Genomic DNA, 15,154 nt, shown 5'->3' with positions numbered 1-15,154 from the left:
GAGCTGCTTCAGTGACAGACTGCTGCATCCTAGATGCATGAAGGAGCGTTTCCGCAGGTCCTTCCTCCCTGCAGCTGTCAGACTGTACAATCAGAACTGCTCCCAACAAACAGATGTTTACATCTGCGCTGTAACTGCAATAAGTTAATCAACCGATTCGCACTACAACCTGCTTTGCCTCTTATCTGTAGCTATTTTTATTTAATTTAATAACTGTACAATACTCTCTGTATATAGTAACCACTTCCTGTGTACTGTTTGTTTGTATATCTGTCTTTTTGGCTGCTGTTACAACCAAATTTCCCCTTCTGGGACAATTAAAGGATTATTCTATTCTATTCTAAAAGCTCGGGAAAGCATTATGTCAATTAGATGTCCCCACAAGATGGGTGTGTGTGTGTGTGTGTGTGTGTGTGTGTGTGTGTGTGTGTGTGTGTGTGTGTGTGTTAAAGAATGACGGAATTTCAGGAAGTATGAGGCAGCTTGTCCAGGCAGGAAAGGAACAACGTGAAGGTGGAGGCGCTGACATCTATAGCCGTTTTCCTTTTCCAGTAAACTCAGCACAGACTTTCAGGATGAGAACCGAGGGACCGATCTGTGATCTCTGCACGTCCGTCCACCTCGCTGAATGAGCAGCACCAGCTCTCGTTTAATACACCGAGTCAACGCCAAAAAGCACGACGGCATGTGATGCACATGTGGTTGCTGGAGTACTTTTCTATGCTGTGGTGTGCTGGGGGAGCAGCACAGCAAAGAAGGACTCATCCAGGCTGGAGAAACTGATCAGGAGGGCTAGCTCTGTGGTCGGCATGAAGCTGGACACTCTGGTGACAGTGGCAGAGAAAAGGACACTAAAGAAACTGATGGACATTATGGACAATGCCGGGCATCCTCTGCACACGGCCATAAACAACCAGAAGAGTCTGTTCAGTGACAGGTTGCTTCTCCCCAAGACAAGAACTAACAGACTTAAAAACTCCTTTGTCCCACACGCCATCAGACTGTTTAACTCCTCTCTGGAGGGGAGAGGGAGGGGAAACAGGAGGACAAAGGAGGGGGGAACAACTAAGCTGTAGTGCCTCTTCACCTCACTGTGCAATACCTTGTGCAATACTTTTGTAAATAGTCAACAGACTCTATACTTGAAATGTGCAATTCACTTGTATTTTTATTTTTTATTCCTATTTATTCTATTTATCCCCTTTGTATATTTTATTTATATTTGTTTCTGTATTTATATATATGTGTGTGTGTGTGTGTGTGTGTGTGTGTGTGTGTGTGTGTGTGTGTGTGTGTGTGTGTGTGTGTGTGTGTGTGTGTGTGTGTGTGTGTATATAACAATTCTGTAACTGTAACTTCGGTCGTTGCTGTGCTTTTTTTGGAAATCGAATTTCCCAGAGGAACCCACCCGAGGGATTAATAAAGTTCTATCTTATCTTATCTTATCTTATCTTACAACGGAGGTGAAAACTCATCTGGGCAAACAGTGATCTTCATTTTAAAATTAGTGGGCAGCCTTGTTTTGCTAATATTGATTTTAAACAGCCCTAAAACAAAGGACGTCGTGCTGAGGCCAAGAAACATGCGAGAGCGCACGTATAGCACATCCTGCCCACACATGCAGTGTGACACCTCCCTGGTTTCTAAGCAGCGTGGTTGCATTCACTATTTTGGCTCTTCCAGTCACAGAGGTGGAGCGAACCGTTTACTGTTACGCTCTCATTTTTCTCACCATCGAGCATAACCAACTCCATGAAACTGTCAGCACTACAACAACAACACATGCAAATTCTGCTGTCCTGTCGCTGGCTGCAAAAACCAAAACACACGGAGGAAGTGAGAAGTCGAGAACGAGTGGTTGTTCACTCCATCAGAATAAAATCTCCAAGCTCATCGAATCTTTTTGGCTCCACAGAGAAAAACTGATCAGGAATCAAAAATGACGCATTAATAAAAGAACAGGAATCGCTTCAGAAGGAATTTAAGGGCATCTCTTAAACAGAAACACTGAGTCAATAGAGTCCCATTAAAGGAAAAAAGAAATACAATAACTGAAAAAGGGGAGAGGTGGCAAAAACTCTGCTTGGCCTCTAAAATCCCAATAAAAAAAAAGAAAAGCGCAGTTACCAAGCTGAGCTCAACGATGGATCTACACGAACGTCTGGGGTTAAAGAAGCACACTCCAGTCACGCCTGCAGCTGGTTCAAAATGAAACACGTAAATAAAAAGAACAAGCACACCTGTCGTGGCGGTGCTTCACTGCCTGCATGTGCAGAGTCCATGTCAAAGTTTCTGACCAACAGAAACAGAAATCCAAGCTCAGAGGGGGCGGAGCCTGTCCATTATTCCACCTAGTGTGAGCACTTACTCGTTTTTATTTCATAATCGTTTTTATTGTGTGCATACAGCACTTTGTATCTGTCGTGCCTGCATTTAAAGTGCTTTATAAATAAAGTGGGTATGGTATGGAATAATGTTGGGCTAATACTGAATGTCCAAGAGAAATGTGAGCACAATAAGCCCCATTTAAAGCCATTTAAATCAGTTGTAGTGGGCCGGGCGCTTCATTGACAAACGCCAGTTCAGCTTTTGCTGTTACATTGAAGTCAGGTCTGCTTACTAGTGTGTTTAAGTACATTTAGTTCACAGGACTGCCCTTGTGGTACACACATAAAAAACAGAAAACAACAGTAGCGTGTAGCTCTGATTAGCTTGTTTGCAGCAGCTGGCTCTTTTAAAGAAGCAGTTTGATGGTTTCTACTTTAAGTTTGTTATTGTACTTTTCTCTACTGGGCAGATGATCCCAGTGCCATTTCAACTCATCGATCTCCGTATGTAGTACAGCAGTAGAGGGATATTACCTAATCCCAGACATTTTTGTTTATGAAATACTCAAATGTAGTGATTTCAATGATGCAAACTGGGACACGTGGTGCTTTCTATACATGTGTGACAAACGAAAGACTGACTGTGAGCCTGGGAAAAAAACCCAGTAACTTGGGTCTTTGTTAAGAGCTGCCTGATTACCAAATAGCTGTTACAGACAGCTGAATATTCATGTTGGGTATTGTGGTTACTTTGGTTCTGCTTTCCTGTGAATTGACCATGCTGCTAACCCTGCTTTTGTATGTGGGGAGGTGGGTTTTCCAAGCACGCATATGTGAGGATAACGCGTGATATCATTGTATTTTTCCTTTTTTATTAAACGCTGCAGTGGTGACTGACTGGTGTGACTGATGGTTGCTGTGGGTTTTTGCCTCATTTTCCACACCGAGTCTGAACTTAAGGTGAACGCAGATAAAACTGCTTTTATTAGTGATCGTGTTTCCGATGACGACATGGGTGTAGCTATTACTCAGCGATGAATGCCTCTGGCAGGTCTCTCCTACTTCTGCAGTGGGTTGCAAACTATGAATATGAAATTTGGTACCTGCACCGTGCAGGCGTGCAGGATGGAACAGCCGGAAGGAAAAGGAGGAGGCGATCTGATATTTTTCTTCCTGAAAATTAAGTAAGCTGAGTGTTGTTGCTAGGCAGTTTTTAAGTGAGTCTCAATTACGTAGGTGAGAACTACAGAGATAATGTCTGAAATGTTCTGACTGTGCAGAAACTGTAAGTCCAGGGGCTGTTGTTCATTAATTTATGAAAGTGTGACACATTGACATTTAACGAGGCTTCTTCCTCAAACTAAATGTGAAAACAGGGCAATTCCACAGTTACTCAAAATTACAAATTAAAACGTAATCATTAAAAAAAAAAAAAAAGCCTCAGCATGAATGCAATTAAGAGACAAAAGTTAGAATAAATATCTGAACGTAAATCGGAATACCTGACCTCCTCGCTGAGTTATTGTCTAAAATACAGTCGTCGCATTGATCGTTGGTGCTTTTCTTGAATTTTCCATCGTAAACTGAAGCGCAACAAATACAAAACTGACAAGAAATGATGGAAACCAAGCGCTCGATGCTTGAAATTTCATCGACCCTTCTTTAGATGACATTTAAATTACGCTCGGCGCTACAACAATATCTGGAATAACACTTTACACTGATATTATTTCAGCCTACGGCTTTCCATCTATACGATCATCAATACAAGCCCCTCATGTGCCTCCCACAGCCAACCCACACACTCGCACACCACCAGCCCCCACGGTTCCCATGACAATAAGAGGCTGCTTCTGGATTTTCACTCTCCGCCGGAGTCACGGCCAGTCGGCCACAGAGAGGATCAATAGAAGTATTGTTGCTCTCGGGATGGCTTGTCCTTCCAGGAAGTTACTGCTGCTGCGGGGGCCTGATCAATGAAGCTGGCAGAGAGGCCGACAGAGCTCACACTACATTGAAGTTCTCACATTCGGCTAAGCTTGAACACACAGACGGTCTTTTACATACGTGGCTCAGACTCATCTGCATGACAAGACTGACAGGAAGTGAACGAGCAGTTACAAAGTAGCGTGGATTAACGCACAGAGTAAAAAGTACGACTTCATTATCACATCAGCACTCATCAGATATAATGTTCATATTGTCGTTCGTGCTTTTCTTTCAGTAAACACAAATCTCAACGCTAACAGGAAGTGATGTGTCTGAGAGGATGTTATTAGAAGAACTGCGCTGTGACTCAAAGGGAATTTCCCGACTGACTGTGTGTCTCTCTGTCACGGTGCTTGATCAGACGGAGAGCCGAGACAGACGGCCGTAACATCAGTCACAAGCTGGCTCGTCACCTGGTCTGAAGCGCACGCACCGCGCTCGCTTACAGACACCCTGCTTTATTTTCCCCTCGAGCTTCGCCTGCGTGAGACCGAATGCTTGTAAAGCGAGATAAAGACCGACTGATCAACCGCTGAGATCAAACCTCAAAGCCAGAAATGGAACAAACTGAAGCCAGTGGGACAAGTGAAACCCTACCCATTAGTATCATCAGAACACAAGAGAAAGAGAGAGAGAGTGGGCTGCGTTTTAAATGTCTGCCGATGTGTCGAAACACAAGGGATTTTTTCCCCCACCGACTCTCAGATGAATCTGAGGTGGGCTTGAGGGGAAATTCACAGTAACGGAAAAAGGTATGTAGGAAAGTTGGTCTGAGAGAAAGGGGAAGGGGTTTGATACTGGAAGTTTTCAATTCTAAAAAAAGAAAGAGCAGACGAGACCACTGTCTTCATCCTAACGTCTTTGTCTGGGAACAATTTCAGTGTTATTGAGAAAACACTAAGAAAAACAAACAAAAAACAAACGTAATGTTCTGCCATGTGCTTTTAACTCGCACACACAATTGAAACAAGGCGGTTGGGACTGAAGGGGGTTTACTTACATTGACTTTGAAGGCCTGGACTGTGTTGTCCAGCAGCAGTACGTTGCACACAACCTGTGTGTGCTGCCTGTCTCGCTCCAGCTCAGTCGCCCGGACATTGTAGGATCTGCCAGCAGGCAAGCGGAAGCGCGCGCTCATCACGCTCCTACCAGGGTCTGCAACAAGAGAGGACACAGCACAGAGGAGAAAACGATGAGTGAGAGCAAAACCAAAACGGGGCTCGATCAGGGTCCGATCTGCCAAAGATCTAAGATTGCCTGTAATGAATGCATAACACCACGAAACTTAAAGTGCGCTTTAGGGGACAAAAACCTCTTTGTTCAAGGCTCGATCCATCTACAAACAGATGCACAATACGGCACGCAGCGACGGCAGCCGCGCAAGCCCGTGCAAGCAGGTCGAAGCATCGGCGAGCGAGTGTTTCATGGGAAAAGAATGTCAATACGCAAGCGGCAGATTCCCTGCCAGGGTGATGCGGCTCAGCCCGCCACCTCAAACACTCACGGGACAACCCAGGATGACACATTTTATTATTTTAAGAGGCAATTAGACTTCGTCAGTGAAGAATAATGCAACAACCGGGGCCATGCTGCCCTGTTTATTACAAGCTTCAAAAACCACAGCACACCTGATGTATCTTTCCAAACAAAGAACAATTCAGTTTTAATCTTAGTGGGGAGAATTAATGCAGCACGCTGTTAGCACGCCGCTATCTAAAACAAAAAAGGCGCCCTGTGACGGCAGAGCACAGCTGAGTAGGTGCAGCTCTCACTGTGTGATCTGTGCAGACACACTGCTGATGGTGATGCTGATGAGGAGGACGACGCAGCTCTCACTTCCAACATGAAGACAAAAACACGAAGGCTACAGCAGAGTTAGAGCAGCGAATGACGGACCTGCTTCACACAAAGCGACGAATGAGTAAACCTCCTATAGTCACTGATGTCGACTGAAGGTAAAACATGAAGGTGTGGGATTTCTCTGCTTTTACACCCTGCTGAGGACTCTTTCACGTGACTCTAAATGTGTTTGTAATCTCCGTAGATGAACAGTTCTTTCAAAGAGTAAAGACAAGATCACGGGCACCTGTTCCACATGATTTTCATACATTATGATGCATATTCTCAGATTCTAGAGCAGCTCTTATCCAGAGTAAGTCTTCATTATCTCAGACCAGGGCTGTTCTATTTTCCTTTAAGCCACGTTTGTTCTGGACGGATGCTCCATGCAAACCGAGGGTTTTAAAAAAGATGATTGGTTCACTTTACACAAAGAAGAGACCTGCGATGTAACTTGGAGAGCTTCACAGGAAGAGATAAGCAGACCTCGTCACCTTTGCTGCTGCTGAGCTTCCTGTTTGTCAATTTCAAGTGAAATAGCGACTCTGAATTTTCTGAGCTGCTTCAGAGAAATCAGACGGGCCCCGTTTCCCCCACAGTGTTTCACTTTTCCTTTACAATAAACTGTGTTTCTGTCCGATTATCCGATTAGTGAGTAACAGTTCAGTTCTGTGAAGCTTCTGATGAGAAGTCGGTGGCTCGCAGACTGTCTGGAGTCGTCGTTAAAGCCGTCTGTCAGAGGCTGGTCAATGAAACAGAGGAATGATATGATGCTGCAATGAGCTCCAAGCCCTTCCTGTCCACATCCTGCTTTTTTACTTTTAGGTCATCTAGCATGACTGCAGATGTGACAAACCCACAGGGGTCACGGTGCTGTCATCGCGGGCTGCTGTGTCTGTAGCGACGGATCTGTGGATGGGGAGAGCTCTCCGAGCTGCTCATCACTACACATGAGCACAAACCAGGATGACCTACTGACAGATGGTGCGCTCTCTATAAATGCACATTTATACTTCAGGTCACCGCTAACAAACTCTCCCTCTCACACACACAGACACACAATAATCTATATGTCATATGCACAGAGGAAGTTCTGACAGTCGCCTCATCCAAAAATAGACCAAAAATAGACACAATGACATGTGACAGACATCTCAAGAAAGCATCTATCACCCTGTGGTCACATTATATTACTTCATCGTGCTGAATGTCCAGTGACTTAAGAACAACTCAGGAAAGCATAAAAATATGAGAAGTGCTCCACCAGGGCCAATGGTTTATTCTATATATTCATTTAGCTTTCTTGGCTCTCCTTAAATGGACTTTAACTTTGTAATTGTACCCTGCTGAGACTCATTTTAATATACCTGACACAATTTATGTGGATATCATGCATGTATAGGATCCTTTTTTGGTAAAATGTCTGTAAATGTAATAAAGTGAAAAATGTTTTTGATTGAAACAGTTACAACCTGTTACTGTAACATTATCCTTCCCTATATGCCTACATCTCATCAGTCCAAACACTGGCAGTAAGACACACAGTTTTAAATGATCAGATCAATCTACTGACCTTCAATACACAAGCTCAAGCTATGAGGTGTTTTTTCTTTTGGTCATTTTTTTAATCATTAAGCTGACTTGAAGACCTTGGTGGATATAAGTCAAATTATAGCTATCGTGTTTGCAGACAGCATGACGCTGCAGGTGTTTAATACAAACATAAAATATGCAAAGTGTGGATTCAAAAGCATCTCGCCTTCACTGAACTAACAGGGAAACCTCAGAAACTCCAGCTAAGCATTTCTCACACTGTCAAACTCCTCTGTTCAATGACAGGCTGGTGAAAAATATCCATTTATTATTTTAGTTTCAGTTAACTCATTGCCCTTTGCTCCCCTCCTCCATGCAAAGATAAAGAAAGGCATGTCTTTGATAACAATTTCAAAATTATACGATTCAAAAGCACAACCGCCTCTGCCATCCCAGAAGATCTGACCAAACCCAGAAGCGCGATCTCTTGTGCCTACTTACCGTTTACTGACATCTTAAACCGGAACATGTATGTAATGCCTCCAGCTACTTAATTACAAAGAATTTTTAAATTCATAAATTTATCTCTGATGTTCAGTAACAATCTCAGAAGAACTAGCAAAGCATTAGCCTATCGAGGAAAAAGAAGCTACAATGTGCAGCAAGCTGATTGTTTATGATGTCACAGTAACCAAACTGATCACACAAAGACATCAGTCTGTATCGGTCTTAATCACATCAGTGGGTCACGGTTTACCACGTCCGCTCACAATTTCCTGGGCAAGAACTGCCACAGCATCAGAGCACAAAGTGCTGCAAGATGCAGAGCTGGTCGTGCTGTAGGTGCTCCTGGTGGGATCGGTATATTCTGCCAGCGGAACGAGCACGCTGGCCTCAGACGTGGCCAAGCATGCGCGATGATGCCAGCCACAGCGCTGCGAGCTTGGGAAACAGAGCGAATAGAGCAGGGAGACGGATGCAGGGATGAAGCCATGCAGAAGGGAGGGAGGGACGGAGCAATGTGCTCCTATCGCTGGCTCTCTCCGAGGACGAGCTGTGGGATAAACACACACACACACTCCACAGGCTGTATCGCCTTGCCCTGCCCTTTTCCTGTCTTAACGTTCCTCTGCTTATCCACATGAAGACAATTTCAAAACTGCAGACAGGATGATCCCATCCTGTCTGCAACCATTGAATCACGTTTTCACGTTACCTACCTGAGCCTGAGAGCTTTAATGATCAGTTTAAAGTCCGGCATAAAACCATTGTTTGAAATATAAATGAAAATAGTTTGTCAAGAATGATTTTCATCAAGGTTTTATCTCATTCGATTTGTTCTCATGAACTTTTACTAGAGTGACGCAATTAATCGAAATGTCTATTCAATTAAAATTGTGGCCTCCATGGATTAGGAAAACGAGATAAAAGAGATAAAACAATTATCGTGCCTGCTTCCTTTCACAACAGTGCTTTTATTTTGTCTTCTGAGCCGCCACAGCGAGCAGGCTTATTTTCAGCCTGAGCCACACACAGAATCTGGACACAGTTGAGGACTGGATGGATTAAACTGGAGGTGCTCATTAGTTAACCGGTCAACTAGTATAAAAGTAGGAACCCACTTAAACAGTCTAAACTGGTTAATCGGTGCCTTCGTGCACAGCATCTCAAACATATCATACTAGATTAGTTTGCATAGTGTTGCTATGACATAAGCATCAGCCTTAGCATCCATGTCTGTGCAGGATGTGGCTACACGTCGCTCCATTCGTCTGCTGTTCAGTCCATTTTCCATCTTTACAGTGCTGCAGGACCATGCAGGGTGGTGCAGCTTGCTTTTACCTGGCTTCTTTACAACTTCCTGTCACAGAGTGACAGAAAGCCATCTGCCGGGGTTGCAGCCCTTGGCGTATAGAAGGAACAGTTAAAAGTGTTGCACATAGATAAAGTAATTTGTCTGAGTAGTATTCGTGGTATGGATCAATGAGTCGACTAACTGGATAATAGATTAAGCTCATTTGTTTTTCTTTAGGTTTTTAAAAGTTTCTTCCTCCTTATTCATCTCTTTCCTGTCCTACTACACCGTTTCCTCTTCCACTCTTTCCGTTCTCGCCGTACTGAAATTTTCTGCTCCGCTGTGGTCCTTCCAGCTTTGCTCTGCTGAGCTGGACAGGACAGCCACTCTCCCCTGAGAGAAGCCTCCGGAACTGCAGGAAGCAATTATTGTAGCGTGCTTCCGAAGTCAGCGGAGCTAACAAACAGGCAGAAATGCGTGTGTGTGTCTAACCAAGGGCCCTTGACCCTCAAGCTTCCCTCACTGGTGGGCTCCTGCGGCTCCCTCAGCTTATTGCAAACACAGACGCTCCTGCAGCCTTCCTGTCCATGCACAGGAAAATGAGCCTTTAATGTAAACGCATATATAAACATGCTGATATTAGCATGCACACACAAACAGACTTATCTAATGCGAAGATCGGGCTGGGCATTTCGGTCATTCTAGTTTAAAGCTGCGTTTCATGATTTCTTCTGTAGGTTTGTGTCTCTCTTCTCTCTCGTTCTCCACACAGAGCAGTTCCCAACATCCTCTCTGCATCTGCAAGCACACCCGGCTCCAATGTCCCAATTTTACCTCGTTTGTCCAGCTTCATTATGATTTTTTTTTAATAGCAGCTGCATAAATTTGAGCTTTGAGTGCTGCCACACAATCGCCAGGTCTCTGTTCAGTGAGTCGGCTCACCAACAACTGAGCATTTACCCACATTCAGGCAAAAGTGACCAAAGTATCACCTTTGCTCCACATTGTATACATGGCTCTGCTGTTATTAGCATGCACACCACTTGTGTACATAATAAAGCAGATCCCAACAGGGCTGAAGCACCGTCCTTCCCCGTGCCTCTTATTTATACTAGTGTCGCCGAAGTCCTCAAAGCGAAAGCTTCACAACTGGCGCCGTCTGCTCCAGCTCAAATACGGGCTCACAGCTGAACTCTGCTTGCCTTTTACATTTCTATTTATAATCCCGATTCCTTCAAAGGAACTGCTACGTTGAAATAAGAGGCTTGCAGTTAGGAATCCCAAAGGAATTGTGCATAACAGCTTCACAGCACAGCGTAAACTAGGTCATACACAAACAGGTGGTCAATTACAGATGTGTGCCACTGCGCGTGCGTGTTTGTAGACAGCCTGCGATTTCCGTTTTCATTATAAATGATTAGAAAAACTACTTTAAAGCCCTCGTGGACGATTTCAATCAGAATAAGAACGAGTGGCACAGCACTCGGTTGAACACTGGAGGGTTTCACCTGCACCTTCATGCAACTGCTGTTTTTATTTGGTGCTATACAAATAAACATGAGGAAATAAACTATTGTTTGGCATTAAGACAGAAAAACACTTCCTATACCAGGTCTTACATCCTTTCCCTTCTCCCCCATCAGATCACCACTATGAACCCTTTGATTTTACTTCTTCTATGTAGGAACCACTTGTGATTTTAGGGCAGCAACAGCATCGGGCTGTTGCGCGTCTCTGATAGTCTGGGAGTCCAAAAACTCGGGCCAGTCGAGGCGAGAAAGCTGAGGCAGCAAATAACCTTGAGAAGAGAGATGTATGAAGACCCAACAAGAAGCTAGAATATCATTTATAACAGCAACTCTGAGCAGTACCAGAGCCAAGTCAGACTTTGTGTTGCACGCGTTCAGTTTGCCTGTAACAGACACTGCTAATCCACAGATTCAGTAAATCAAATCAACTGTGCAAACTATAAACTATAAATGTCCGGTTCCGTTTCTGCCCCCTTTGGTCTCAAACCCATCATCATTCAGCCGTGCAGAGTTGCAAACGTCTGCAGACCTCTGCTTGAACCTTACCGAGCCCTTGTGGAATAAACCTCTCGGAGAGCATGAATGAAAATCCTGACTCAGCCGGCCCGACTGCATTGATTAGAAAAACGACACCGTCCATTCTAGTTCTCAGCTTTCCAGAAGCACTTCATCGGGCATTTCAACACAAGTGCACCAACGTGTGCTACAAAACCAAAGAGCAATAACAGCCTGAGAGGGGGAAATTTCATTTTACGTATGGAGCACGGAGCACAGTTAAAGCAGACACACGTTTAAGGATTCACACGTTACAGATTGTATGAAAACGTAAAAATATAATTAGAGCAAACAAATCTGCTGCGCAGAGAGCATCTCATAGAAACCAAAAACCAAAGTTATTTATATTTTGGAGCTTCCTGACCGCTTCAGTTCTTATTAACTTCTTTCACACTCGATATTTCATCACTGAATTATATTAAATAACCTGACACGACACAGACTTTCAGCAACACTAAAGCTTTCTGATGAAAAAGGAAGCACTTGTGATTTTAGTCGAGCTAACAGAGATTCAGCGTTTCGCATTTAAACCTCACAAAATGCCTTTGAGATCACGAGCTCCATTTGAAGATTCACACATCAGTTGTGCACTTTCACCTGTAGTTACAAGAAAGAAAAAGAGGAAAATAACCTGCTCCTGAGACAGGAATGAGAAACCGCTGAATTAAACGTTCCTACCGAGCCCCGGGGCAACGCGATTACAGAAAACCTACTAAATTAATAACAATAAAAACATATTTTAATAGGTTTTTGCCAAAAGGATAAAACGAGGTCATTCAGTCAGTAAAGCCGAGTGTTAAAGGTCGAGTGTTAGGCAATCAACAATAATTAGAACTATCAAAAATGGGAAAGTCATGCCCAATACTTCTCATATAAAAACATTTAGATGTAATTTGCGTGTAATTATTAAGGCGAACTAGCAGAGTCTGTTCACTTTTTTAAAATGGTTTACCTCCCCAGGAATATTTTACACTTTAACATTCGATCCAGCTGCTGCTAACCTGCTCTGCCCGTCCATTCAGGGGGTCACTGAGGAGCGGGAGAAGGATCACCGCTCGCCGACTGGAGTTTGGGTCCAAACAGATGAAGGACTCCCCAGAGCGTCACACAGTGGGCGCACGTTTATTTGCACATGAGCGTTTTTATATATGACATTATTTAAAAATTGCAGAGTCAGTCCCAGCTGTGTGCACGGGCAATGTGATCGAAACAAGACTGACGTAGAAAAAGCGAATAAAACGTTATCCTCCAGAACTGCACCAGTTTAATGAGGAGCACTGTTAACATACATGTAATTTACCTCGTTAGTACTGAAGCATTCAAGTCTCTTCATAGTATAAATCACAGCATTACTGTTATTATTGCAAGTCCACCAGTTACTGCATGAGGGCGGAGCAGTAACTGAGCAACTTCCTTCTAATGAATTTAAGAATAAATCCTAAATTTGTGAATCCGATTTTCCAAACAATGCAGAAACATTCCGATAATCTTTGATACTAAATCCCTGACTTTTCTTCTTCTTCGCCTCCTCTTCATCCTGACTTTAAGTGTCAGTATGGAGCGTGAGTCCATTATGCAAATTACAGTCATCAGTGCCAGAGAGCAGCCATTTACTTCTGCACACAAACACACACAGAGCCATTGATAAAAGCCAACACCTGTCACAGATTCCTGCTGAATCAAAGATAACACAGAGGAGACTTCTCAACTCGTTCTCCCGCTGCAGTCCTCGTCTCTCCAAGCATCTCGAGTGACATCTCATCGTCCTATTAGATTTATTATAATGTCATCGTCTTCACAACCTCCCCTCTCCCATTGGCTCTTCCATCTTTCACTTCTCGCTTCTCTTCTGCTTCTTTTCCCGAGTTATTGGCGCCACCGTCTCCCCTTTAGAAGCCGCTAACGTGCATTTTCTGCTAAGAGAAGAGCTAACTGTGTGAGCGAGTAACATCTACTCTCTGTGTTGCATCACTGTGAGTTATTTGAGGACAGATTAATCTCAACAGCTGCGCTGGAATAAAGAAAGGTTGCAAAACAGTGGTCGTTCCACCACAAATGCACAAAAGCAGCACATCCTGTCCACTTGATTTGTCTGCAAAACAACATTTAGCTTCAACTACGGCACTCTTCAAGGCCTGGAGACAAATAATAAGACAAATAACAGCCGTGAACACATCTGCATCTGTAAAGTGCACACTGAATACTTTCTTAAAATATTGAGGAGAAATAAAACATGTCATAGTCTGAGTACGGTAAAAGAAATAAATGAATTACAGTAGACATTCACACCTGGGGTTCTCTTCTTCTTGTCATGCACACACACGTCGCATTTTGTTATTTTTGCAATGGTATCAGTGGCGACTATCTCAGGTTTGAGGTTTCCTGCTTTTAGCTAACAGTGCAAATAATCATTCATCTATTCATAATGTTCATCACATACACAGCAGCATTTCTGTGTGAGAAAATTACTGAAACAATGCCAACAAATATCCTACACGTGGTTAAAAACTGATTTCATTAGCACAGGTGTTACTAAATGAACAGGTGAAAAGCAAACAATCTTAACAACAGACGAGCAAAAGTTGAAGGACGGGTCCAAAAAACAGCGCGGAAGAAAAGACAACAAAACAATGCATTAAAAACGGATAAAGATAAAAATATTAAAACAGGAAAATATGGAAGGAAACTAGAATAAAAGGAGATATAAGGGCCATAAAAGGGCACCTCAGGCTGTACGGCTGCAGACTGGATCACGCCGGGTCATCGTTTGTGCTCTGAGGCTCGGGGCCAGACGCAGGTGTCGCTTTAAAACAGATCCACAAAATCAATTGTAAACACATACAGGAAGTCAATGGAGATAAGCCAGGAGTGGGTGATGTAAAGACCACATTTGTCTGTCACCGGCACTAATGAATTAGCTGGACAACAATAAAATACCACTTAGGGTTTGTCAGAGTGGTCACTGATGTTTTAAACACACCACGGAAAGTTTGGACTGAGAATGTGAGAGGGGAGGGCCCCTGTTTATACAACAGCAGGCCCTCTGTGCAGTAATATTCTCACACACACGAGAGAGAGAGAGAGAGATGCAGGTCTGATTAAAGCTGCACATTTCTCCTTTCCTGCTGACGCCGGCGCCTTTACGTGCAACCGGGGTCGGTTTCTGAACACTCTGCAAATTTCCACCTGCATCCACCCCAACCCTGCACATTCCTGCCCCACCAGCAGGGAGGCCAGGTGTTCTATAGCAAGCGCACGCCCTCCTGCTGCAAGGCAGATAGATTAGCTCAGTGACAATGCAGCACTTCGCACAATCCTTCGAAAGATCCCAGTGATTTAAGTGGCAAACACAGCTCAACACATCTCCACACCCAAAAGCATTGAAATATAAATGAGTAAATAAGCAAACTACAAGCATCTAATGTTGATATCAGTAAAACCACCGCTGACATTCACCGTGTCTCTGTGCCAAGCTGAACCCCGTTCCCTGAATCTGGTCCTGTAAGCGAGTGTGTGTTTAACAGTCTGTGGAGTCAATAAGCTGTAAGTTAATCAGCCTCTCTGCATTAAGGTGCAGAAACCCCGCT

The 15,154-nt window shown here is 43.8% G+C and overlaps 1 protein-coding gene across 1 annotated transcript in view; it reads right to left on the bottom strand.

Annotated features, from left to right (window-relative positions):
- The window catches only part of ptpn4a (protein tyrosine phosphatase non-receptor type 4a), a 69,817-nt gene that overhangs the window by 37,357 nt on the left and 17,306 nt on the right, over positions 1 to 15,154 (bottom strand). Inside the window, exon 2 of the mRNA XM_085383954.1 lies at positions 5,317 to 5,471. Within this exon, the coding sequence (XP_085240080.1) occupies positions 5,317 to 5,454 (138 nt within the window). The 5' untranslated portion in view covers positions 5,455 to 5,471. The remainder of the gene's footprint in view (positions 1 to 5,316; positions 5,472 to 15,154) is intronic.

The sequence above is a fragment of the Rhamphochromis longiceps genome, linkage group LG16 (genome assembly GCF_057381845.1).
Source record: "Rhamphochromis longiceps isolate RC_006_pf linkage group LG16, R_longiceps_female_GT1.1, whole genome shotgun sequence".
In the NCBI taxonomy this organism is placed as follows: domain Eukaryota; kingdom Metazoa; phylum Chordata; class Actinopteri; order Cichliformes; family Cichlidae; genus Rhamphochromis; species Rhamphochromis longiceps.
Note: the sequence above shows the minus strand (reverse complement) of the source record. Positions and strands in the feature narration are given on the sequence as shown.